The 27,100-nt window shown below is 47.2% G+C and overlaps 1 protein-coding gene across 1 annotated transcript in view; it reads left to right on the top strand.

Annotated features, from left to right (window-relative positions):
- Nucleotides 1-27,100, top strand: part of AMMECR1 (AMMECR nuclear protein 1) — a 248,158-nt gene that overhangs the window by 138,531 nt on the left and 82,527 nt on the right. Inside the window, exon 2 of the mRNA XM_075323940.1 lies at nt 26,111-26,696. Coding sequence (XP_075180055.1) covers nt 26,302-26,696 — 395 coding nt within the window. The 5' untranslated portion in view covers nt 26,111-26,301. The remainder of the gene's footprint in view (nt 1-26,110; nt 26,697-27,100) is intronic.

Raw genomic sequence — 27,100 nt, 5'->3', positions numbered from 1 at the left:
ACCAGTGGCATGCACCACCAACGATATTATGAAAAGGAGCGACGTGTCAACGATCAACGATTTTTGCCTCTTTTGCGTTTGTTGATGGTCGCTCCTAGGTGTCACATGCTGCAATGTCGCTAACGACAGCGGATGTGCGTCACTAACGATGTGACCCCGACGATATATCGTTAACGATGTCGCAGCGTGTAAAGCACCCTTAAGATATAAGCACCACTCCAGCAGTGCAATAAAAAAAATGCTGCAATGGGGCTTTAAGCAACAACAAAAAAAAATCAGTAACACTGCTGTAGGAAAAGTTGTGCATTTTACAAATACACTTAGGCAACCTTCAATTTTAAAACACTTTATAAAAGTAACTAATGAGGCACAAAAAAAAACTAAAATTTTTTTTTTTTTTAAGCGCCATTAATTTTATGATGATACATATGAAGAGGGTGTACATATGTTTTATACATATATAAAATACAGTAAATAAACTGACTGACAGACTGGTACAGAAAGGAGAGGACACTGCTAGCTCATCTCCTCCTCCCAGATCCTAGTTTAATGGAAATTAAAAGATAGATTATGCAGAGGAGGAAACTGGTGAAAATACAGGCTACAAGACATAAAATGGCCAGATATAGTGTTATTCCTCATGTACTCACACAGGACAGCTTATTCTGAGAAGTTACGTAAAATTACAGTTATCTTTTAAAAATCTCCATTAGAAATAATGTGAAAGTAAGTGTTACATTGGCTGAGGCTTAAAAGAAAACAGGGAGTTTTATAAAGTTCCTGCAAAATTTACAGGAACAAGATACCCTTAATAATGGCAGAGAACAATGTACTTCTCACTGAATAAAACAATGATAATGGCTTGTTTACAAATGACGTCAACCGCAATGAGATGTATTTTAAAGGGAACCTGTCAGGTCCAATATGCACCCAGAACCACGAGCAGTTCTGGGTGCAAATGGCTAATCCCTGCCTAACTGTCCCTGTATACACTAGCATAGATAAAGAGATCTTTAGAAAAAGTGTTCCTTAGTATTCTTTATGATATGTTAATGAGCGAGGGGACTAGTCCCTTGGGCGTTAGTTTCCCCGATTAGTCAGCCCCATTAGCATGTTAGTACGCTCCTGTGGGTGTGCTAACATATTAATAAATGCGCAGTGTCAGAGGATGATATCACTCTCCTCTCCGCTGCCATCGCCACCCGAAACTGGATTTCGGCTCAGTGCGCATGACCCCGGAGGTTCGGTCATGCGCACTATGAAGCTGGGTGTACGCGTCCTGGCTTCAAACTGAAGTAGTGCATACAGGCGGGTCCCGCCCACTGACAGTGACTGACATGCCTGCCTATATGTACATGTAAGAAGGGACCTGTCAGAAACTATCTTGGGGAAAGGGAGACAATTGTATGAGTAGTCAATAGCACGACTTGGTCCCGGCGGCTGTGAAAAGTATTCTTTTCTCTAAAGCGCCGTAGCATTCAGAGTTAAAGATACCTGGCAGGGATAATATAACCAGTACATGATACGAGGTGCTGATAAGTCTTTCGCTTTACCCAGAAAGAAACGAGATAGGATGATGAAACTTTACATTTATTCCACATACTCTCCACTGATGTCAACACACTCCTTACATCGGTATTCCAAGTTCTGTAAGCCTAGCAAAAAGGTTTTCGGTTGTGCCTCAAACCTGGCATCTGTAGCAGCCATGGCATCAGAAATGGTGTGAAATTTTGTATACCCTTGAGGTGTTTCTTCAGGTTTGGAAACAGATGATAGTCGGATGGAGCTAGATCTGGTGAATAAGGTGGGTAGTCAACCAGCTGAAACCAGTTTTGCCATGGTCGCTTGTGCAGTGTGAGCGGAGGCATTGTCTTGCAGGAACAAGACTCTTTTGGACAGCTTGCTGTGCCTTTTGGCCTTCAAAGCTGCCTTCAATTGGTCCAAAAGTTCAATGTAATACCTTGCATTGATGGTGGAACCCTTTTGAAGGTAGTCCACTAGCAGCACGCCCTCCTTATCGCAGAACACAGACGCCATCACCTTAGTGGTTGATTTTTGCATCCTGAACTTCTTTGGACGAGGAGAACCACTGTGCCTCCACTCTTTTGACTGCTCCTTGTTTTCAGGACATACAAATAAATCCAGGTCTCACCATAGTGACCAGTCGATCCAGGAAGTTCTTATCAATCTGGAAATGTTGACAAATTGATTGGGAAGTTTTCACTCACATGTTTCTCTGATCTGTTGTCAAACATTTGGTGACCCCCTTTGCAGAAAGCTTCCTCATGTTCAAATGTTCATGGATAACGACACAAACACGTTTACAGGAAATTCTCAGGATGTTTGCTATTGCTTTAGCTGAAATTGGTTGATTCTCCAGTATGAGGTTGTGCACTGGCACTAAAGGAAGAGTCCAGCCTGTTGCACCGCTTCTAGATTCCCAGTTGTAGAAGAAACTTCACAGAGCAGATTACATGGGATAACAAGCTTTTACTTCTCTGAACATGAGGTATATATATAGGAATATGAAGAGTCATTCAGCACCAGGAAGAGAAAAAACAGGAAGTGCAAAAGAATTTTTACAATACAGTGAGTAAGGAAACTTTACACAACATAGCCATCTACTGTTAGATCAACATAAAGTCCTCCTTCACACAAACAAAGAAGTCCTCAACTGTTGCATATACCAACACATCCAGGATATATAAAAGGGGAGCAAATGTGACTGACTCCCCAAAGCATGTGATCAAAAAGACTAACAAGAGGTTTAGCAGAGAATAAGGGGTACTTTGCACGTTGCGACATCGCTACTGCGATATCGTCGGGGTCAAATCGAAAGTGACGTACATCCGGCGCCGGTAACGACGTCGCAACATGTAAAGCGTAGGAGAGAAGATGAACGAGCGTGAAACAGTCAAAAATCAGTGATCTGTGTCACGTCGTTCATTTTCATAATGTCGGTGCGTCCGCAGGTACGATGTTGTTTGTCGTTCCTGCAGCTCCACACATCGCTGTGTGTGAAGCCGCAGGAGCGACAAATATCTCCTTACCTGCGTCCACTGGCAATGCGGAAGGGATAAGGTGGGCGGGATGTTTACATCCTGCTCATCTCCGCCCCTCCGCTTCTATTGGTCGGCCGATTAGTGACGTCGCGGTGACGTCACTGTGACGCCGAACGCACCACCTCCTTGAAGGAGGGATTCTTTGGCAGTCACAGCGACTTTGCAGGGCAGGTAAGTGCGTGTGAAGCTGCCGTAGCGATAATGTTCGCTACGGCAGCTATCACAAGATATCGCATGTGCGACGGGGTCGGGTACTATCGAGCTCGGCATCGCGATCATCGGCGAGCGATGTCGCAGCGTGCAAAGTACCCCTAAGCGTGCCTATGAACAAAGAAAAAAAGATGCTCAATAGGATTTAGGTCAGGGCTCATAGGTCATTTCAGAATACTTCAATGTGTTCCTCTTAGCCATTCTTGGCTGTTTTTAGCTGTGTGTTTTGGGTCATTATCCTGTTGCAAGACCTGTGACTGAGACCAAGCTTTCTGACACAGGGCAGAACATTTTTCTCTAGAATCCCTTGATAGTCTTGAGATTTTATTGTACCCTGCACAGATTCAAGACACCCTGTGCCAGATGCAGCAAAGCAGCCCCAGAACATAACAGAGCCTCCTCCATGTTTCACAGTAGGGACAGTGTTCTTTTCTTGATATGCTTCATTTACCAATCTGTGAACATAGAGCTGATGTATCTTGCCAAAAAGTTCAATTTTTGTCTCATCTGTCCATAGCACATTCTCCCAGAAACTTTGTGGCTTGTCAACATGTAGTTTGGCAAATTCTACTCTGGCTTTTTTATGATATGATTTTTTTTCAACAATGGTGTCCTCCTTGGTTGTCTCCCATGAAGTCCACTTTGGCTCAAACAACGACGGATGGTGCGATCTGACACTAATGTTCCTTGAGCTTGAAGTTCACCTTTTCCTCCTTAGAAGATTTTCTGGGCTCTTTTCTTACCTTTCGTATTATTCGTCTCTTTGATTTGTCATAAATTTTTCTCCTGCGGCTACATCCAGGGAGGTTGGCTCCAGTCCCATGGATCTTAAATTTCTGAATAATATGTGTAACTGTGGTCACAGGAATATCAAGCTGCTTGAAGATGGTCTTATAACCTTTACCTCTAACATGCTTGTCTATAATTTTCTTTCTAATCTCCTGAGACAACTCTTTCCTTTGCTTCCCCTGGTCCATGTTAAGTGTGACACACACCATGTCACCAAACAGCATAGTGAGTATCTGTAGCAATATATACAGGCACACTGACTGATTACAAGATTGTAGATACCTGTGATGCTAATTAGTGGACATAACTTGATTTAACATGTCCCTTTTGTCACATTATTTTCAGGGGTACCATCATTTCTGTCCAGACCTATTTCATGAGTTTTTTAAAAAAAAATTGTGGAAGCATAGTTGAAATACAATGTCTGACTTTCATTTATTCATTTTCGTAGATTTTTTATTTATTATTATTTTTTTTAGACTCAAGTTATTTCTGTGACCATTGTGGATTTTTCTTTCATTAAACGAGTAGTACCAACAATTTTGACCACGTGTGTATATCGAGTCATATTTTATGATAAATTCTATTCATTTAAATATGCTTGCTACACTAAATACATTCCATAATTAAGCACAGGTTTGAGGTTTTCTTTCTAGAAATATTCTGACCATAGGATATATTTTTAGAACTAATTGTATTTGTCGCGGGCGGGGGACAGATCACAACCAGGGGGCCATTCGAGGCACTCAGATCCGGGCGGTGGCTGTGGCTCGAGTGGCAGCCGGATCCGGGGCTCTCGCAGCCGTCCGTCGCCCACGAGTGAAAAGGGGTTATTTACAGGGGAAAGAGTCTTTGTCAATGACACTACCCGTGGGTTGCGGTGAGGGATGGTGATGTGGTGCCCTGGACAAGCCAGGACGTCACAAGCACTACACCAACACACCCCACACTCCCGGTCAGGCACACCAAAGTCAGACAAAAACCCTTGTTGCCTTCCTCCAGGGGCTGATGTTCACACCAGGGGGTGGGCCAGGCGGTTGGCCCCACCCACCGAGGAGTACACAGTCCTGGAGGCGGGAAAAGTAGTTAGTTTTTGAGGAGAGTTGAGTTTGAGAGTTTGAAGTGGAAGGAGTGAAGTGGTAGAGGAGCAGACAGAAAGTGGTCTGGGTGTGTGGCCCGGACGGAACAGCAAGGTTGGCAGACAGTGGTGACCGTCTGCAGGAGAGGCCTATTGGAGCTAGCCGTAAGGACCGTGGACGGGCGGTGGCTCGGCGGTACCGGACCGGTACGCAAAGAGAAGCCAGCACCATCCGGCAGGGGCTTACGGACCCCGACAAGGCTAGGAGTCACCGTGCAATTTGTCAAATCCGTTAGTGAAGGGAACCTCCTGGGTTTCCCAGCAGCCAAGTCCCGACAGAAGGCAACAGTCCAACCGAGAGAGGGAAACACAGTCACCGCCAAGGCTAAAAGTTCCCAGGGCCAGAGCCTGCGGGCAAAAGGGGCTCCTTCAGCACATATCCAAGCTGGGGAGCGGGTTACCGGTGGGAACCCATTGGAACCATACACACTACACAGGTGCAGGGAAAGGCAGTCACCATCAACCTGCCGGGAGGAGAAACACCGCAGCAGTCTGTGGGACCCGTCCATCCAGCTGTTTGTTTTACCAGAGACTCTGTGTTCATCATTGGCTGAGTGAGTACCACCGTGCCGTGCGGCACAGCGCTGCCCCCGCGACCCTGCACCTCACCGGGCCCTGTAACCCGCCTGCCATCCATCCCTACTCCATCACCGGGCCCCGGGACAACCAACCCCCCCTACCCACGGAGGGGAGAACTAACATCCAAGCTGCTCCCTGTCATCGCTCCCGGGATCCCCGTCCAGAGCAGCGGTGGTGTCACAACCTCACCACAACCGTGGGTGGCGTCACGGACAATATCCCTAAACCCAAACCACCCCCTTTTCACTCACGGGCGAGGAACGCCGCTCGCGTCACCGAGCAGCAGCAGCAGCCGGACCCGAGCAGTGGGTGAGCGCAGCGTCCCCTCCTCTGCCCGCGACAGTGACACCGCCGCTTGCCTTGTATGTGGGTGCCCCGGACTGATGGAGCGGGGCAGCAAGGTGGGATCCCCTCCACGGGTAGGGGAGGTGTAGTCCCGGGGTTCAGAGGATGGTGAGGGATTGCAGGTAGCAGGAAACTCACAGTTCGGTTGTCGTGATGCTGGATGAGCTGCTGATGATTTGGACGGTCAGTTACCACACACAGCTCCCTGGAGAGGTTTGTAGTCGGGGTTGGAGCCCTGGACTACCGGACTAGGTGGCAGTGAGGGCCACAGGCACGGAGATCCAGTCGCGGGGAACCTGAGGCTGCAAATCTCCAACATGCCCTCCAACTATTGCTGGACTTTTCATATAAGCCAAAGGGTCCCATAGGCTCCAGGGCCGGGGTGAGGTTGCAACCCCTGTACCCATTATAGTTACGACAGTGTATATACTAGGTATATGATAAATGAAATATTCTACATCTATGCATACTGTTTTACAAAGTACTGATCAGTGATGTGAAAAAGTATTTGCCCCCTTCTAAATGTACCATAATATTTTATATTGATTACACTGAAAAGTTTTGGATCGACATATGTTACTGTATCAGAATTCGCCCTGGCAGCTGGATATCAAATCCTACCTTATCGGAGCCCATTCTTATCTATATCAGTGCTCGGAGTTTATTAATAATAATAATAATAATAATAATATTTATAGCGCTGTTAATTCCACAGCGCTTTACATACATTGGCAACACTGTCCCCATTGGGGCTCACAATCTAGGTTCCCTATGAGCATATTTTTGGAGTGTGGGAGGAAACTGGAGTACCCGAAGGAAATCCACACAAACACGGGGAGAATATACAATTGCAGATGGTGTCCTTGGTGGGATATGAACCCAGCACCCCAGCGCTGCAAGACTGCAGTGCTAACCACTGAGCCACCGTGGAGTTTATCCCAATTTCTGTGTTTTTGTTTGTCCACGCTCCTTTTGAGGATTGACCACAGGCTCTCGGGTTGAGATGTGTAGTTTGTTTCAGTCTGAAAACTTTTCGCCACAACTGTACTATCACCAGTGAGGAAAGAGAAAGATAAAGCCCTTTACCAATAGAGAGGCAACAGTCACAGTGGCGGACATATAGCAGGTTCAGCCGCACAGGGGCCCAGAGGGCAAGGGGGCCCATGACAAACAGGGTCTGACTAAAGAGAGTGGGCTCCGGGTGCTCCGCGGGCCCCCTGTGCTTTATATAGAGGGGGCCGCAGCTGGTAACCACGGTTGTTAGAACGGGCCCATGGGCCATCAAACGTCATTGCTATGCGCCAAGCACTGACGTCACCATGCAGTGCATAGCAGTGACGTTTAATGGTCGTCGGTCTATCAAAGGTCACGCATATTAGCGAGCGGCCTCTGATAGGCCGACGGCCATTAAACGTCACTTCTATGCACTGCATGGTGATGTCAGTGCTCGGCGCATAGCACTGACAATTGATGGTTCTAACAACCGCGGTTACCGGCGGCAGACCCCCTCTATATCAAGCACAGGGGGCCCACCAAGGTCGTGCTATGTGCCTATGGAGGTCCTATGACCTATGTATCCTTGAGCATATATGCCAGCTCATCCCTCCTGAGTTCTTACTATCCTTGTCACTGCTATACTGTCTTGAGGAAGGGGGCTGCAACCCCTGAAACGCGTTGACCTGTACATAGCTCATGCAATAAAGACTTGGATTAAAGTTTTCTCGGCTTGTATTGGTGACAAGCGCGGCATTACACCCGTTCTTCTTTTCGATAAATTCACCTGATTTCTTCGGGGCTGCAGCTGTCTCCACCTACCACTAAGCGATAAATAGGAGTTGTGACTTTTCACAACCCCTATAGGTGAGTGTACCTATTTCTTTTTCTCTCCGTTTAACTCTGGTAAGACCCTATGCGCCTTTTGCTCCATAGTCTCTGAAATAATTAAAAAAAGCGTTTACAAACCTCGCTGTTCTTATGCTAATTAGGACTAGTCCCAGGGGCTCTAGTTCTTTTCATGTGGGTGTGATTACATGATTTTCAAGAGCTGGCATCATCACAGTTACTGGAAATCTTGCGCATGCGCGCGGCTCATTTCGGCAGTGTCAGCGCACCTCCAAATTCGGGTGTATGTGTCCGGGCTTCAGAGAGGCGCACTGCGCATGATCAGAGGTGCAGAAGCTGTTCTATCAATAGTGCGCAGTTGCCTCTTTAAAGCCGAGACGCGTACACCTGGCTTTAGAGGTGCACTAATGCTGCCTAAATGAGCCGTGCAGTCACTCTAGGTACAAGGAAGTACCAAGTGCATAGCGAAAGGGAAGGTAAGGGAAACCCTCTGTCTCGGAAAGGGGGAAATGGTGACCCCTGACCAAACCTACTGCTGGTCTCTGGGGTCCCTCACCACCCTAAATAAGTTTTGCACCTATGCGCTGAGCCGGATACTTGGCCCAAGGTATCCCTAGTGCTGGATCCTAAATAGGGAACAGGTGGGATGAGCTCTTCGTCAACCCCACTAAACACAGGAGAAGACACAAATAGGACACAAGGAGAAAATGCATGGACTACTTATCCACAGATGACTCAACAAAGTTTTCAGCAATGACACCACAGATGAGTACAAGCCACCTGCTTGCAACCAAGGCTTGAATGAACTGAATAATATCATCAGCACAAGTCCAGGGAAGATGGGAATATGTAAGCATATGGAGAATACTAATCAGCAGCTGAGTGGAAGGCGAGCTTCTGCTGGGTTCAAAAGGGGGAGAGATTAATCCAGCAGGAAAGATACCTATACCAATGAATACTAACAGGAACAATGGAAAGTAAAAAAAGCAATCTGTGCAGCCAAACACTTTCACCTTCTATGGCCAGAAACCACGTGACTATCTGTCACCCGTGACACGCGCATGCGCAAGATTTCCAAGAACTGCAATGACGCCGCCTCTTGGAAATACTGTTATCACAAACACAGGGGCGTGATAACATGGAAAGAGGGCCGACTAGACTGGAGAAACAATGCCCCATCAACTAGTCACATGCCTAATTAGCATAGGAACAGCAGAGCTTATAAATGCTTTTTTTAAACATTCATTTTAGTGAATAACATTATACAGGGCTGGTTAGGTGGGTAATTTTGGCAGACACATGGAGAATGCTGATGGTTGGAGGGAATAGGGGATCTGACAGGTTCCCTTTAAAGTCTAAACTTCTTAAACACACGTTGCTGTTCTGTATGTACCATGGGGCATTAGCAATTACATGACTCTGGAAGGCCTGAGCATTTAGGAAAGAAGATGTTGCTCTACTCTATGTAAAGGAGCTCAGGCTTTCCAATGATCTGAAAGCCTAGTCCTTAAGGCCCCGTCACACTAAGCAACATCGCTAGCAACATCGCTGCTAACGAACAACTTTTGTGACGTTGCTAGCGATGTCGCTGTGTGTGACATCCAGCAACAACCTGGCCCCTGCTGTGAGGTCGTTGGTTGTTGCTGAATGTCCTGGGCCATTTTTTAGTTGTTGCTGTCCTGCTGTGAAGCACAGATCGCTGTGTGTGACAGCGAGACAGCAACAACTAAATGTGCAGGCAGCAGGAGCCGGCTTCTGCGGAGGCTGGTAACCAATGTAAACATCGGGTAACCAAGAAGCCCTGTCCTTGGTTACCCGATATTTACCTTTGTTACCAGCCTCCGCCGCTCTCACTGTCAGTGCTAGCTCCTGCTCTGTGCACATGTAGCTGCAGGACACATCGGGTTAATTAACCTGATGTGTGCTGTAAGTAGGAGAGCAGGGAGCCAGCGCTAAGCATTGTGCGTTGCTCCCTGCTCTGTGCACATGTAGCTGCAGCACACATCAGGTAATTAACCCCATGTGTGCTGTAGCTAGGAGAGCAAGGAGCCAGCGCTCAGTGTGCGCTGCTTCCTGCTCTCTGCACGTGTAGCTGGTCACTGGTTGCTGGTGAGCTCACCAGCAACTCGTGTAGCCACGCTCCAGCGATCCCTGCCAGGTCAGGTTGCTGGTGGGATCGCTGGAGCGTCGCAGTGTGACAGCTCACCAGCAACCTCCTAGCAACTTACCAGCGATCCCTATCGTTGTTGGGATCGCTGGTAAGTTGCTTAGTGTGACGGTACCTTTAGCCATGCTGTGTAATTAGACTGTGGTGTTTACATGTCCACCACAAATCTAAAGACCATATAAAGTAGTTCAGACAAGCAGAACTGAGCCAGTCAGATCAAGACATGATAAACTGTATAATAAACAAAAATGAACAAAGAAACATAAATTATCATATTGATATACAACTAGTTACAAGACTGGATTTGCTTGTTTTCTTAAACCTACATTTACATGGAGTCATTTTTTTTCTTGGATGGGGGTAGAATGTGCTGACATATTTGCTTTACAGCTGTGTTCAGGCATTGTGCATTTGTTTGCCACATTTGTGGTTAAACAAAAATGTTTTGCCATGATTTTTGGAAACTGCAGCTGTGACGCCCTGGACTAGCCAGGTAGTCACATACATACCAACATACACCCCCCCCCCTAGACAGTTACAACAGTCAATCAAAAACCCTTGTTGCCTCCCTCCAAGGTCTGATGTCCACACCAGGTGGGGCGGAGCCAGGTGGTTGGCCCCACCCACCGAGGAGTTCACAGGCCTGGAGGCGGAAAAAGTGTCAGATGAGTTTAGGAGGTGGAAGTGAGAGGAGTGAAACGTCTGCGGGTGCCTGGGTAGGAGCCCAGGCACTGACAGCAAGGTTGGCAGACGGTGGTGGCTGTCTGCAGGAGTTGGTGGAACTCTGCGAAGCCGTAAGGACCGGGGTCGGGCGTTGGCCCGCCGGTACCGAACCGGGGAGCGGAGTGAAGCTAAGCACACAGGCAGGGCCATCGGACCCCGACCAGGTTTGGAGCCGCCGTCAATAGTCAAATCCGAGTGTGACAGGAACCCCAGGGGTTTCCCAACAACCAAGTCCTGACAGAAGGCCACACCATGAGGATATACAGCCACCGCCACAGGCTAGAGATCCAAGCGCCAGCGCCTGCGGGCAAAACGGGCTCATAAGGCACCTTTACGCCGGGGAGCAGACTACCGGTGGGCAACCACAGGAGTCAGAACATTCTAAAAGGTGCAGGGAAAGACAGCCACCATCAGCCGTCCGGGGAGAGCACAACAACAACACTGCAGCCAGCTGCGGGACCTGTCCATCCGGCCGTTTTGGTTTACCAGAGACTCTGTCAGTAATTGCCTGAGTGAGTACACCAGTGCCGTCCGGCACCGCGCCGCGCAGTCCCTGCACCCCAGCCATCCAGCCTCCCCGTTACACCACCGGGCCCCGGGATCACCAACCCCCTACCCACGGAGGGGACAACATCCTCGCTGCTCCCTACCATCTCTCCCGGGATCCCAGTCACCAGCAGCGGTGGTGCCATCATCACCACGTCCCGTGGGTGGCGTCACGAACTCTCTCCCCAAAAAAAACATCCCTTTTCACTCATGGGCGAGGAGCGCTGCTCGAGTCCCTGGGTCCGGCCCACCGCTCGAGCCACCGAGCAGCAGCAGTAGAAGCCCCGGACCCGAGCGTGGCGAGCGCGTCCCCCTCCACCCGCGACACAGCCAACAGTGCATTTTCTTTAGCGATTGTGGCAAAAAAAAAAAAAAATATCACACCATAGCTGCCATAGGGCTTGTGCAGAAGACCGTATTTTCGGTTCAAGTAAGAACCAACACTCAGATTTCCATGAACCGATGTCACCACCAGCTCATGGAAATCTCGCACATGCGCGCGTCTCATACTCGCAGCGTTGTTTGGCCTCTATGGCCGGGTGTTTGCTTGTCGGCTTCAGAAGTGAGGCCTACAGCAAACACATGATCCAAAGTCTCCTGCACTTCCAACCATGTGCAGTGCGCCTTTGAAGCCAGGAAGTAAACAATAGGCTACAGAGACCAAATAACGCCGCAGGAATGAGACACACGCATGCGCGAGATTTCCAAGAGCTGGTAGTGACGTCAGCTCATGGAAATCATGTTATTACACTCACAGGGGCGTGATAACACACAAAGAAGGCAGACTACTCTGGGAAAAACAATGCCCTTTTAACTAGTCACAGCCCTAATTACCATAGGGAAAACGTAACTTATAAATCCTGTTTTTAAACATTGCTTTTACACAATATTATTAGACAGGGATGGTTAGTCAGAGATTTTTGGCCCACGTGTCCCTGCTGCTAGGTTAGAGGGCATATGGGACCTGACCGGTTCCCTTTATAGGAAATATACCAAATACGATTCCAGGTAGCACTCAGTAGAATTAGGTGCTCGAGTCTAAAGGCTGCTTTACACGGTACGACCGATTGTGCAATTTCACAATCGATCGTACCCGCCCCCGTCCTTTTTGCGTCACGGGAAAATCGCTGCCCGTGGCGCACAAAGTCAGCAACCCCCCGTCACACGTACTTACCTCCCGTCCGACCTCGCTGTGGGTGGCGAACGTCCACTTCCTGGAGTGGGAGGGACGTTTGGCGTCACAGCGACGTCACACGGCCGCCGGCCAATAGAAGCGGAGGGGCGGAGATGAGCGGGACGTAAACATCCTGCCCACCTCCTTCCTTCCACATAGCCGGCGAGAGCCGCGGGTCGCAGGTAAGCGATGTTCATCGTTCCCGGGGTGTCACACGGAGCGGCGTGTGCTACCCCGGGAACGATGAACAATTAAATTAAACAATATTATGAAACGTAACGAGCAGTACACGACTCATGATTTGTGAGCGATACTGCGTCGCTAGGAGGTGTCACACAGGCCGGCATCGCAAGCGATGCCGGATGTGCGTCACATAAACCGTGATCCCGATGATCTATCGCACGATAGATCTTCTGGTGTAAAGCAGCCTTAAGGATGGCATCCCATGTATAAAAACTGAAGAAAAAGACCGGCACTCTTATTTTCTTTGCTGTGTGATTGATTTTTCATGGAAAAAGTGATGCATTTCGGATAGACAGCTTTTCTCGAACACAATCTTGGGTGGATGATGAGGGTAGTAATAGGCGTTGGCGCCTAAGCGCTGGGCGGTGGCGCCGGTAAGGACGAACCACAACACAGTCTCTGCGGGTTTAGGGTGTAGTTAACGCACAATTGCAGCTGCAAGCCCGGTCACACTGGTCACTGCCGAGATGGGCTCCAGTCAATCCCAGATCTGGTAAAGGGGGCACCAGTGGTGTTTTGAGAGAGAGAAAGGAGTGAGAGTCCTATTTCTAGGGTGTCCCCCTCCGCAGTTAGGTACCCCGACTGAGCTCCCGCTCCAAGCTCCTGGGCCCTGTGAAGTCCAAGTTCTCCAGAGATGTGTTGCCAGAACTATGATCCTGATGGGTCGGACTGGCCACGATATGTGTGGTAGTGCCTATTTATACTCCAAGTGGAACCCTCCCCCAGGTGGCTGGCTTCAGTGACCGGGAAGTCCATGTTTGTATGGCCACCCCCCTGCCTACCCTGAGTCAACCCACTCTGTGTGAAGGTTCCTAAGCTGTGTGTAATGTGTGAATGAGGAACACCGGTAATTAACCCCCTCCTTACCTGAGATAGCTACCGCACCCTGATTGGGGCGCAGTACCCTGTGGCGACCAGAGCCTCAGGGGTGACACAATAATCACACCCTGACACGCTTCTCCTACATATTACAGTGGTGATCACTGATCACAGATAGCTCTCAGATCCCATCCATGTGCTATCCAGTATTTTTACAGACCTATAATTTTGTCTGGGAGATTTTCAGATTCTAATTCACCACAAGGCATTTGGAGGATAAAATCTGCACTCAGACAGGTTGATGTGCACAATTCCTCCACTTTCAGACATCCGTGTGACGTGTGCTAGTGTTGTCCGTTATTTTTCTCAGACAACGCACCGACCCATAGAGTTTCATTGATCCACACACACATCAGTTTAGATATGGGTCATTGTCCCAATCTCATCCATTGTGGGGAACAGACTAGGCCATTGAAGTCTTTATACTTCAGAGTTCTATCTAAGTTTCATCCGTCTTTACCTGATCAATTGTTAAGAGTCAATGGATAAAAAAAAAAAAGAGTTCAGTCTACCTGCTCCAGTGATAGAAAAAATAGAGGAGAAAAGAAGAGATGCAAATAGGATGTCATCTGAGGACAAAGTTGGTTTGTTTGTCTCAGATGGTAACAATCACACGCATATTGAACGTAGCCTAATTATAATATTTCTCTCCACCTTAGTATTTCTATTACCCTCTTAGTGAGAGTGAGCAAGAACCAATCTGAAGTATAGGCACAGCAGGTTTTCCCTTGCCTCAGTGATCCCAGTCTAGCAATCCAGCAACACCAAGAGAGATCATTGCCCCATTTTGTATACTGGCAGGCTTACATTTAGCCCCCAACAAGAATGGCTAGAGGATATTAGGAAGGTTTAATGGCATCCTATAGCATAATTATGGTAAAAGCGTTTTCCCAAAACGGACACGTACATTGAGCAGTTGTCATTGTTCTGATCCATGGTGCTCTGGTCTCCAGCAGAGCCGGTGTTTTGTATTTTGCGCCGGTGGACAGGTGGTTTCCCATCCTTGGTTCATGCGCTGGTTTTGGGAGAGGCCTCTCTCCAAGCCTCGTTCTGGGTGATTGCTCTGCTTCATTATGGAGCAATCTCATCAGGAATGCCGCTAGTTGTAGTTCCTGCCTCTAGTAAGGGCTCTGGCTCCCGTTTGTACTTTGATCTTGTCCTCCTATCATGGACCTATTGTTATCCCTCTCCTCCCGTGTCCCTGACTCTGATGTTGTTCCCCAGCTCCTGACCTCCGGCTTGTACCCTGACCTCGACTCCGCTTCTCCCCAGTGTACTTTACGTGATTTACTGGCTTTTGACCTCTGGCTCCTTCCCTGACCCCGGCTCATTTTTCTCCCTGTGTACCTTACGTGACTTCTTGGCTTCTGACCTCTGGCTTGTGCTCTGACCTCGGCTTTGCTTCATCCCTGTGTGGCGCCCTGGGCAAGCCAGGACGTCACAGGTACTGCAACAACACACCCTACACCCCGGTTAGGAACATCAAGGTCAGACACAAATCCTTGTTGCCTCCCTCCAGGGGCTGATGTCCACACCAGGTGGGGCGGAGCCAGGCGGTTGGCTCCTCCCACCGAGGAGTTCACAGTCCTGGAGGCGGGAAAAGGAAGGGAGAACAGTTTGGAGTGTACAGAGTGAGAGTCAGGAAAGTAGGAGTTGAGGAGCTGGAGCAGGCTGACCGTGTCCGGGTACGTGGCCCGGGCACCTGAGAGCAAAGTTGGCAGACGGTGGTGACCGTCTGCAGGCGAGGCCGATCGACGCGGAACCGTAGGACCGGGGTCGAGCGGTGGCCCGCCGGTACCGAACCGGGGAGCGAAGAGACGCCAGCACCATTCGGCAGGGCCTAAGGCCCCCGACCAGGCTTGGAGTCACCGTTAAACCGGTCAAATCCATCAGCGACGGGAACCTCCGGGGTTTCCCAGCAGTAAAGACCCGACTGAAGGCAACCGTCCAAACCGTGAGGGAGATAAAGCTACCGCCAGAGCTAGAGCTCCCAGGGCCAGAGCCTGCGGGCAAAGGAAGGGCTCCCTTAGCCAACATACCGCTGGGGAGCGGGCTATCAGTGGGAAGCCATTGGGGCCGAGAACAGAACACCGGTGCAGGGAGAGACAGTTACCGCCAACCTACCGGGAGTGACTGCCGCAGCCGTCTGTGGGACTCGTCCATCCAGAGACTCCGTGTGCGTTACTGGCTGAGTAAGTACCACCGTGCCGTCTGGCACTGCGCTGCCCGACGACCCTGCACCTGGCCAGGTCCCGCAACCCACCTTCCGACCTCCACCACCGGGCCCCGGGACCACCAAAACCCCCCTACCCACGGAGGGGAGAAAACATCTCAGCTGCTCCCTGTCAACGCTCCCGGGATCCCCGTACAGAGCAGCGGTGGTGTCCCAACCTCACCACAAACCGTGGGTGGCGTCACGGACAATATCCCTAAACCAAACCACCCCTTTCACTCACGGACGAGGGGCGCCGCTCGAGTCCCCGGGATCTGGCCCACTGCTCGAGCCCCCGACCGAGCAAGCAGCAGCAGCAGCAGCCGGACCCGAGCAGTGGGTGAGCACAGCGCCCTCCTTGCCCGCGACAACTGTATTTCATGCGTAACCTCCTGGCTCCTGACCTCAGGTTTGTTTGACTTATCCCGTCACTAGTTACTTCTGGTGACACCTAGTAGTAGTCTGTCACAGCAGTAATTTAGAATAGCATGTCACTTTTCAATGTAAGTCTATGAGAGCCAGAATGAGGCTCCCATAGAATTATACAGAGAGCTTGTGACCTTTAGCATTGACTTTTGGTCGGTCAGGAGCTGCAGTCACAAGATAGCAAAACAGAATTGAAGCGGCACCAGGAAGAGCTGGTAAGTATATGACTAGGGGCAGGGAACATGCATTAGTTAGATCACTCCTGTGGTGAAATAAAATTTAAAAAGAAAAGCCGGAGTGGTGCTTTAAATGTTGGAAATATTTATAATGGATAATATCTGAAACTACATTGATCTTCTGAAGTAACACAATTGCCATCCAGGATCTCACTTTAGATATGATGTGAAAAAATATAGTGTCCTCTTCATACTTTTCCTTCTTTTTGTAGTGTCAATAAGAGATAATGTGTTTTTGTTGTTTTTTTAGTTTTTACTTTAGTTTTTAGGTTTTATTTTTCTTGTTTTTTTTTCTGAGAATGCAGTAAGTATCCACATTCTTGGAAAACTTCACCGTATGTAAATGATCATTTCAGACCATTGTCTTGAAAATGAATAACTGGGAATTCAGTGTGAAACGGCCCAAATTCTCTTTGTGTTTGGATTAGTATGTCCAACAAAGGTAGAAATGTCCAGTGCTAATCCATATCCATTACAATGTAAGAAGTGTAGCTATGCAGATGGTAATAAGAGCTGATGGATACTTAGCACTATACTTTTTCCTTTCAAATCGGCAAACTGCATGTTTATAAGCAAAGTGTATGGATTATGTGCAAACATATGTTGTTAAACAGAATCTGTCTCCAAGTTTTTGCTATGTAATCTGAGAGCAGAATGATTTAGAGGCAAAGATCATGATGCCAGCGATGTGCCATTAATTCGTCTGTTTGCTGTCATGTTGATACAATCAGTGGTTTCTCTGCTGCAGATTTAGCAGTGCTCAGAATGCTGAACTCTGTATAACCCCGCCCACAGCACTGACTGGCAGCTTTTGTGTACATTGTGCATAGGCAGAAAGCTGTTAATCAGTGGTGAGGTGGGGGTTGTACAGAGCAGTTGACTAGGATACAGGAGTCATCTAGTCCTGTAGTGATAATCTCCTGCTGATAAAACACTGATTAAAACAGCAGCACTCAGCTTAATAAGCGACACATCGGGCTCACAGCTGCTACATTATGTTGCTCTCATATTACATAGCAAAAATTTACTGAGAGATTCCCTTTAAAGCATCACTCCAGCGTGTTTTTTTTTGTATATTTCCCTGCTGGGGCGGTGCTTTAAATGTAATCCCCCTGTCATATACTCATCTGTCGTTTCCGTCTTCATCTGTTTCTAGTATCGCTCCAGTCAGCCTCCAGTGATTTGTGACTGAATAGGATAACTGAAGTGAGCACTAATATATATATTATGAGTGCAAGCCAAAAATTACATACTATATACGGATAAGGCTGCACATCAAACTTAGATAATAGTATAATGCCTCAAGCATATGGACAAATATTGGAATATACAATGAAAAATGCTACTTGCTAATTTGAACATGTGAATAATGAATTGCATACCTGCCATGAATATTAGGAAAAAGGAGATATTTAGCAATCGCATTGATCAATGTAACTGAGCCCCAAGGCCTCGTCAAGGCATATCTCTATATTGGGGTCCCTAGCTCTGTGACCCTAACTGTGTGTCATCTCATTGCAATTAAAAACTGCTATGGGTGGAGAGGGGTAACTAAGGACTTTCTTATATAGGAGATGGAAAAAACATGGCCGAAAGGGGCGGAGCTGTGTTCACATTCAGAAAGAAAAAAAAAACTACATATAACTGAATAGGATAACTGAAGTGAGCACTAATATATATATTATGAGTGCAAGCCAAAAATTACATACTATATACGGATAAGGCTGCACATCAAACTTAGATAATAGTATAATGCCTCAAGCATATGGACAAATATTGGAATATACAATGAAAAATGCTACTTGCTAATTTGAACATGTGAATAATGAATTGCATACCTGCCATGAATATTAGGAAAAAGGAGATATTTAGCAATCGCATTGATCAATGTAACTGAGCCCCAAGGCCTCGTCAAGGCATATCTCTATATTGGGGTCCCTAGCTCTGTGACCCTAACTGTGTGTCATCTCATTGCAATTAAAAACTGCTATGGGTGGAGAGGGGTAACTAAGGACTTTCTTATATAGGAGATGGAAAAAACATGGCCGAAAGGGGCGGAGCTGTGTTCACATTCAGAAAAAAAAAAAACTACATATAACTGAATAGGATAACTGAAGTGAGCACTAATATATATATTATGAGTGCAAGCCAAAAATTACATACTATATACGGATAAGGCTGCACATCAAACTTAGATAATAGTATAATGCCTCAAGCATATGGACAAATATTGGAATATACAATGAAAAATGCTACTTGCTAATTTGAACATGTGAATAATGAATTGCATACCTGCCATGAATATTAGGAAAAAGGAGATATTTAGCAATCGCATTGATCAATGTAACTGAGCCCCAAGGCCTCGTCAAGGCATATCTCTATATTGGGGTCCCTAGCTCTGTGACCCTAACTGTGTGTCATCTCATTGCAATTAAAAACTGCTATGGGTGGAGAGGGGTAACTAAGGACTTTCTTATATAGGAGATGGAAAAAACATGGCCGAAAGGGGCGGAGCTGTGTTCACATTCAGAAAAAAAAACTACATATAACTGAATAGGATAACTGAAGTGAGCACTAATATATATATTATGAGTGCAAGCCAAAAATTACATACTATATACGGATAAGGCTGCACATCAAACTTAGATAATAGTATAATGCCTCAAGCATATGGACAAATATTGGAATATACAATGAAAAATGCTACTTGCTAATTTGAACATGTGAATAATGAATTGCATACCTGCCATGAATATTAGGAAAAAGGAGATATTTAGCAATCGCATTGATCAATGTAACTGAGCCCCAAGGCCTCGTCAAGGCATATCTCTATATTGGGGTCCCTAGCTCTGTGACCCTAACTGTGTGTCATCTCATTGCAATTAAAAACTGCTATGGGTGGAGAGGGGTAACTAAGGACTTTCTTATATAGGAGATGGAAAAAACATGGCCGAAAGGGGCGGAGCTGTGTTCACATTCAGAAAAAAAAAAAAATACATATAACTGAATAGGATAACTGAAGTGAGCACTAATATATATATTATGAGTGCAAGCCAAAAATTACATACTATATACTATATATACTATATATAATATATATAAAAATATATATAATATATATATTAGTGCTCACTTCAGTTATCCTATTCAGTTATATGTAGTTTTTTTTTTTTTTTTTTTTTTTTTTTTTCTGAATGTGAACACAGCTCCGCCCCTTTCGGCCATGTTTTTTCCATCTCCTATATAAGAAAGTCCTTAGTTACCCCTCTCCACCCATAGCAGTTTTTAATTGCAATGAGATGACACACAGTTAGGGTCACAGAGCTAGGGACCCCAATATAGAGATATGCCTTGACGAGGCCTTGGGGCTCAGTTACATTGATCAATGCGATTGCTAAATATCTCCTTTTTCCTAATATTCATGGCAGGTATGCAATTCATTATTCACATGTTCAAATTAGCAAGTAGCATTTTTCATTGTATATTCCAATATTTGTCCATATGCTTGAGGCATTATACTATTATCTAAGTTTGATGTGCAGCCTTATCCGTATATAGTATGTAATTTTTGGCTTGCACTCATAATATATATATTAGTGCTCACTTCAGTTATCCTATTCAGTTATATGTAGTTTTTTTTTTCTGAATGTGAACACAGCTCCGCCCCTTTCGGCCATGTTTTTTCCATCTCCTATATAAGAAAGTCCTTAGTTACCCCTCTCCACCCATAGCAGTTTTTAATTGCAATGAGATGACACACAGTTAGGGTCACAGAGCTAGGGACCCCAATATAGAGATATGCCTTGACGAGGCCTTGGGGCTCAGTTACATTGATCAATGCGATTGCTAAATATCTCCTTTTTCCTAATATTCATGGCAGGTATGCAATTCATTATTCACATGTTCAAATTAGCAAGTAGCATTTTTCATTGTATATTCCAATATTTGTCCATATGCTTGAGGCATTATACTATTATCTAAGTTTGATGTGCAGCCTTATCCGTATCCAGTGATTTGTGATCTGCTGCCAGTTCCAGTGTTTCATGGAGCTGGAGATCACAACTCAATAAAAGTCTATGAGGGCCTTATGCTTGCTGTCATAGATTTGTATTGGGAGCTTGTGACGTAACTTCTGACTTCCGACCAGTCAGAAGTTATGGGTACAAGATGGTGGCAGGGGACCAAAGCGGCATTGAAAAAGGATGAAAATGCCGGAGGGTGGTGAGTATAAGGTCGGGGGCAGGGGACTTAAATTTAAAGCACCACTCCAGCGCTGAAAACCCTCTCCTGGCGTAGTGCTTTAAATATTAGAGTACATTTTTAGTATTATTTATACATAATGGAATACAGTCATAATAATAATTATGATAATATACGGTTTTATATTTTGCTTGATTAGGTATAATGCTTCTTGATAAGGAAAAAAGGGTCCGCACTTGAAACTGCAGATGTACACTTTATGTCATATCACACATAAGACCCCTTTATAGATCACTTCTAAAATAATTATTAGCCATGTGTGCCAACAGTAATTCTGTTCTTAACATCGGTAACATTAAAGGGGTTGTCTCCACACAAAATAATGGTTTAATTGCAATGTGCTGGTAGAAACCAACAACTTTGCTGTTATCAAATATCCTCTCTATTCTCAAGAATAAAGGGGGTTTTCATTCTATAGTTTTTACTATTCATTGTCTAGGTTACCAACCACCTCTGCAGTCTATAAGAGGTGGTCGGGCTTCTAGGCAAGGAGCACATTGCTTTAGAGCTTGTAAGCGCTGCACTGAAGTTGGTAAATACAGTAAAGCCCAGTGCCCCTGCACTTCAGTGATGCTGCAGAGTCAGCAGCTCAACCATGCAGCTACCCAAACATCAATCAGGAGGGCATCGCACAGGGCAAGTAGGAAGCCAGGAGGCTAGAAAGTCGTGCACTTAGGAAAAAGGGTATGTGCACATGCAGGGGCGTACATAGACATCAGGAGGCCCCATAGCAGAAGTTCTACTCCTCCCCCCCATAAAAAAAAAATAAAATCTCACATCTTTACACCCCTTACAGTCATTTTTCCTCCTAATGAAGCCCCTAGATTCCCCTTTCATTGCACCCATAAAGTATGATAGCAATAAAATAGCCCCACAAATTCTGTATGCTTCCTCCAGAACCCTCCACGCACTGTATGATGACCCTACTGAACCCCCCCCCCCCTCCACTGCCCTGGCAAAGTATGGGGACCCCAACACAGTATGATCCCCCACTGTGACCCCCTCCTCCCACAGCCCTTCATGCAGTATAATTTTATTACATACAGTATTATGGCCACCACACCTCTCTTCAAACTGTATAATAGCCCCCAATACAGCCCTCCGCACAGTGTGATGGTCCCCAAACAATCCATCACACTCTATAGTTTCTTACATACAGTATAATAGCCCCAAAATAGCCCTCAATAAAAAAAAAATGCTCCCTCATAGTCCTCCAAATATTATAATGGCCCCCACGCAGTCCCCCAAATATTATAATCAACCCCACATAGTCTTCCATGTAGTTTAATTGGACCTATATAGTCCTCCATATAGTATAATGTGCCACACATAGTCTTCCATATACTGTAGGATAAAGGGCCCCACATTGTTTTCCATATAGTATTATAAATGCATCCCTTAGTTCTCCATATATTATAATCCTCCTCGCCTTAGCCCTACATATATTATAATGCACCCCCCATAGTCATCCATAAATTATAATGCACCCACCATATCGTATATAGCACCCTATAGTCTTCCATATATTATACTATACCATCCATAGTCTTCTATATATGAAAATGAACTCCCATAATTTTCCAAATAGTGCAATACAACCCCAAAAGTCCTCCAGATAATATAATGTACCCTCATAGACTTCCATATTTAATAATGCATACCAATAGTCCTCCATTTATTACAATGTACCCCCCTAGCCCTCCATAAATTATTATGCACCTCCATAGCCTTCCAAATAGTATAATGCACCCCCATAGTCCTCCATATATTATAATTCCCTCCAGATATTATGATGCACCCTCATAGTCCTCTAAATAGTGTAATATACCCCCATAGTCATTCATATATTATAATGCACCCCCTTTGTCCTCCTTATAGTATTATTGCCATTGGCCACCAGTGTACTCACTGATTTAGAAAAAAAAATGCTTATGCCCCCCCCCCCCCCCCTGCGGTCTCTGCAGTGTCGTGTGTTCTGCAGCTTTGCACTTCTCAGCACAGAGGGAGAATGAAGAGTTGAAAGTGCGGTGCCAGGCAGGGGCCCAGCGTTAGCATTGCCCCCCCCCCCCCGACTCATGGGTCCCATAGTGGTCATGTGGTCTGCAATGGTGGCACGGCATTGTGCACATGGCGTCTTTTAGACACCAGCGTACCTCCCTTGGTTTTAAAGCAAAAGGTACTCCATGAAAATGCAGTGTTTGCTGTGAATAATCTTTTCTGATGTCTTTTGGATGCTGTTTGCCTTGTTTTTTCTTTTTTGCATTCCACGTGTAACATAGTAGCGATTCCAACCAAAAGCCACCAGAAGAATGGTCAGGTCACTTTAGCGTTTTCACTGTTTTCGAAGGCTGAAGCAGATAAAAGAAGTTATGACAGACTATACGCACAGCAGATCATTCTGAAATTGCTGCGCATTCATGCTGTCCATTCTTTATGGCATATTTTAGCTCTTTTTCAGGGCAGTTCCAGGCTTGATGCGGGGTGTGCTGCAGTTAGATCCCCCCAATTCATGAAGAGGTATAGACCGCCTCCTGAATCGAGTGGAGTACACCTGTGTGTGTCTCGCCACAAATCCAACTCCAGTCCTTGCAGAAGTAACATTTGTAGTAAAGCGATCATCGCCGCTCGTCGTGAATTTCATGAGCAGTGATCACCACGCCACTGTTCTGCACCAGCTTCATCCACTTTGTTGGAACTGGGCGAAAATATGGCAGAAATGGCAAAATGTTAGCACAGCCTCAAGTTGCACTAAAATTCTGCAACATTTCCAAGGTTTTTTTGCCAGAATACTAGTGTAAAAGCTTTGATGAATCGGGTGCACAGTGTGCACGTACCCTCACAACGTACCCACAATAGGGGTGTTGACTTTTTTTTTTAAAAAAAATTGTCATATACATTTTGGTGGGATTTCAGCTCTACCAGCCGGTCACTGGCACCCGAGACAGCTGACAAACCTTTAGCCCCTGGGATCCTAACCAACCTTGGGCTCCTGACCAACCCCTAGACCCCTGACCAACCTTGGGCTCCTAACCAACCTTGGGCTCCTAACCAACCCCGGGATGCTAACCAACCCCGGGATGCTAACCAACCCCGGGATGCTAACCAACCCCAGGATGCTAACCAACCCCGGGATGCTAACCAACCCCGGGATGCTAACCAACCCCGGGATGCTAACCAACCCCGGGATGCTAACCAACCCCGGGATGCTAACCAACCCCGGGATGCTAACCAACCCCGGGATGCTAACCAACCCCGGGATGCTAACCAACCCCGGGATGCTAACCAACCCCGGGATGCTAACCAACCCCGGGATGCTAACCAACCCCGGGATGCTAACCAACCCCAGCATGCTAACCAACCCCGGGATGCTAACCAACCCTGGGATGCTAACCAACCCTGGGATGCTAACCAACCGTGGGCTCCTAACCAACCGTGGGCTCCTAACCAACCTTGGGCTCCTAACCAACCCTGGGATGCTAACCAACCTTGGGCTCCTAACCAACCCTAGGATGCTAACCAACCTTGGGCTCCTAACCAACCCTGGGATCCTAACCAACCTTGGGCTCCTAACCAACCCTGGGATCCTAACCAACCTTGGGCTCCTAACCAACCCTGGGATGCTAACCAACCTTGGGCTCCTTAGCAACCTTGGGCTCCTAACCAACCCTGGGATCCTAACCAACCCTGGGATCCTAACCAACCTTGGACTCCTGACCAACCCTGGGCCCCTGCACACAGGTTCAGCACTGTATTGTCTCCATCTGCTGTTTAACGAAACCACCAATTATGTGTATTGGGATCGTTCCCATCTGACCAGCACCTGGCAGAGAATGGGTGAAAGAACCTGATGGCAACTGGTGCATTTTTGTAGCAGTTTTGCACCAGTTGGGCCCTCAGTGAGCACAGTGTAATATCAGGGTGATTTTCTGTGGGGGATGGAGGTGGGGTCCTCCATGATGATCCGCAGTGACCCTCCCTGGCAACACGCCATCACCTTATAAGATGGGAACAGGGCTTCTTACACTGTATAAATCTACTGGGCCAGTCATCATTTCATTACATGATTTGCACCTTTTTCCTCTAGTTTTTGGTATTTTTCACCTTTTTTCCCCCATTTACTCCTTATGTTCCTTTTAATTTGTGCCTTTTTTAAGTGTGTTTTCTATGCGTTCACCTGTTTTCCGTTCCCGATTTTGGGCGGGTTTTGGGCTAAATCATCAATTGTGAATTATTAAAAAGACAAAAAGGTTTGGTGCAAATGTTCTCCAATCCCCCCCCCCTCCCGCCGGGTGATTTTATGTACGTCTGAAACTTTGATATTTGCATTATTTTAGCAACACTTGTGACTTTTTGAGCTGAAAAGTCATATAGCAAGGGTTACAGACAGAAATAAAGAGCAATTTTTTTTTATTTTTCGCAATATTCACGAACTGCATCTGCCATTCTGAACAATATGTTGCAAAAAAATCTTAGCGAATACAACAAAGGATTTGACTATAAGGCTCCATGTGGTCAGAACCGGGGTCATGCTTCGACTTGTAGTTCTATAAAGGAGACAGTTGCACTCTGCACTACTAAGATGTGAACAATGAATATGGGAATAATGACATGCATTATTGCATGAAAAACGTAAAAATTGAGATACTTAGCACAAAAATGGCCAGTTTTATGTGAGCCCAACAGCCAATGGCAAGGTGACCTCTTTTTGTTGGGTCTCTGCCTACTCTAATGCCTCTCTTTGGGTTAAAAAACCTCCAAATTATGGGTGTACAGGAACATGGAAAAATTGAGATACTTAGCAGACAATAAAGGCCAGTTTTATGTGCAGGTTCCTGTACACTCATAAATTGGAGGGTTTTTCTTAACCCAAAGAGAGGCATTAGTTTGATAGGGACCCAACAAAACGATGTCACCTTGCCGCTGGTTGTTGGGCTCACGTAAAACTGGCCATTTTTGTGTGTACTAAGTATCTCAATCTGTGCATGACTATATTCATTGTTCCACACATCTTAGCACTACAGGGTGCAACGGTCTCCTTTTTGTTACTATGCTCCATGTTCAGTTTGCACCTGTTCACATTAGAAAGGTAGAATGTGCCGTCAGTCTATTTCTTGGACTTGTAGTTCCCCTGGCAGACAAAGCTTTGCATGTTCGCGTCCTCTTCCAGAAATGATTGAATGTAATGGAGCCCCCTGACAGGGAGCGCTGCGCCCCCGCCCCGTGTGTTGTCTCTGTCAGCTGTTTCCACTCACCCTCCTCCCTTCTGTCTCCCTCTGCAGGGGCTTCACGACTGTCAATCATCCAGCTGCAGGAGGCGGGGCCACACAGACGCTTCCTCCGTCCGGCCAATCAAGAACTTATAAAACAAGTGGGTGGAGCTACGATTCGTGTGACTGACAGCAGTGGGCGGAGTTACGAAGGCCGGGCGTTCCGACGTCACCACGCACAGGAGGAGGAGGACGCCCGGAGCATGGGTCGGAAGCGGTGCGTGGGAGACTGTTCCAAGATGGCGGCGGGCTGCTGCGGGGTGAAGAAGCAGAAACTGTCCAGCTCTCCGCCGTCTGGCTCAGGGGGTCCCGGAGGCCCGCACTGCAGCGGGGAGAGCCAGTGCCGCGGGGCGGAGCTGGGCCTGGGAGGCTCCGGGAGCGGACCTGGTGGAAGCAGCCGGGTGAACGGCCTGGCTTGTGGTAATAGCCTATCACCGGGCTGCGGGACTCTCTCTCCGGGCTGTGGCTCCAGTTTAAGCCCCGGATCCCGGAAGATGGTGGTTTCGGCCGAGATGTGCTGCTTCTGCTTCGATGTTCTGTATTGCCATCTGTACGGGTACCAGCCGCCCCGCACGCCTCGCTTCACCAATGACCCATAGTAAGTGCGGGCCGGGGGAGGCGAGCGCGGCCGGAGCGGGGAATGAATGGCCGCTCCGGAGGGTACGGAGTGATGTGGAGAGGAGTGTGCGGCCGCGCACCTACTGAGTCTCCGGGACAGCCCCGGAGTGTGCACGGGCCGGACCTGTCACCGGCACAGAGCCTTCGTGTGCGGCCGGTCATCTACTGTGTGTAACCGGCAAGGCCCTGTAGTGTGTACAGCCCGGACCTGTCACCGGCACGGCCCTGTAGTGTGTACAGTGGTGACCTGTCACCGGCACGGCCCTGTAGTGTGTACAGTGGTGACCTGTCACCGGCACGGCCCCGTAGTGTGTACAGCCCGGACCTGTCACCGGCACGGCCCCGTAGTGTGTACAGTGGTGACCTGTCACCGGCACGGCCCCG

This window comes from Anomaloglossus baeobatrachus, chromosome 9 (genome assembly GCF_048569485.1).
Source record: "Anomaloglossus baeobatrachus isolate aAnoBae1 chromosome 9, aAnoBae1.hap1, whole genome shotgun sequence".
In the NCBI taxonomy this organism is placed as follows: domain Eukaryota; kingdom Metazoa; phylum Chordata; class Amphibia; order Anura; family Aromobatidae; genus Anomaloglossus; species Anomaloglossus baeobatrachus.
Note: the sequence above shows the minus strand (reverse complement) of the source record. Positions and strands in the feature narration are given on the sequence as shown.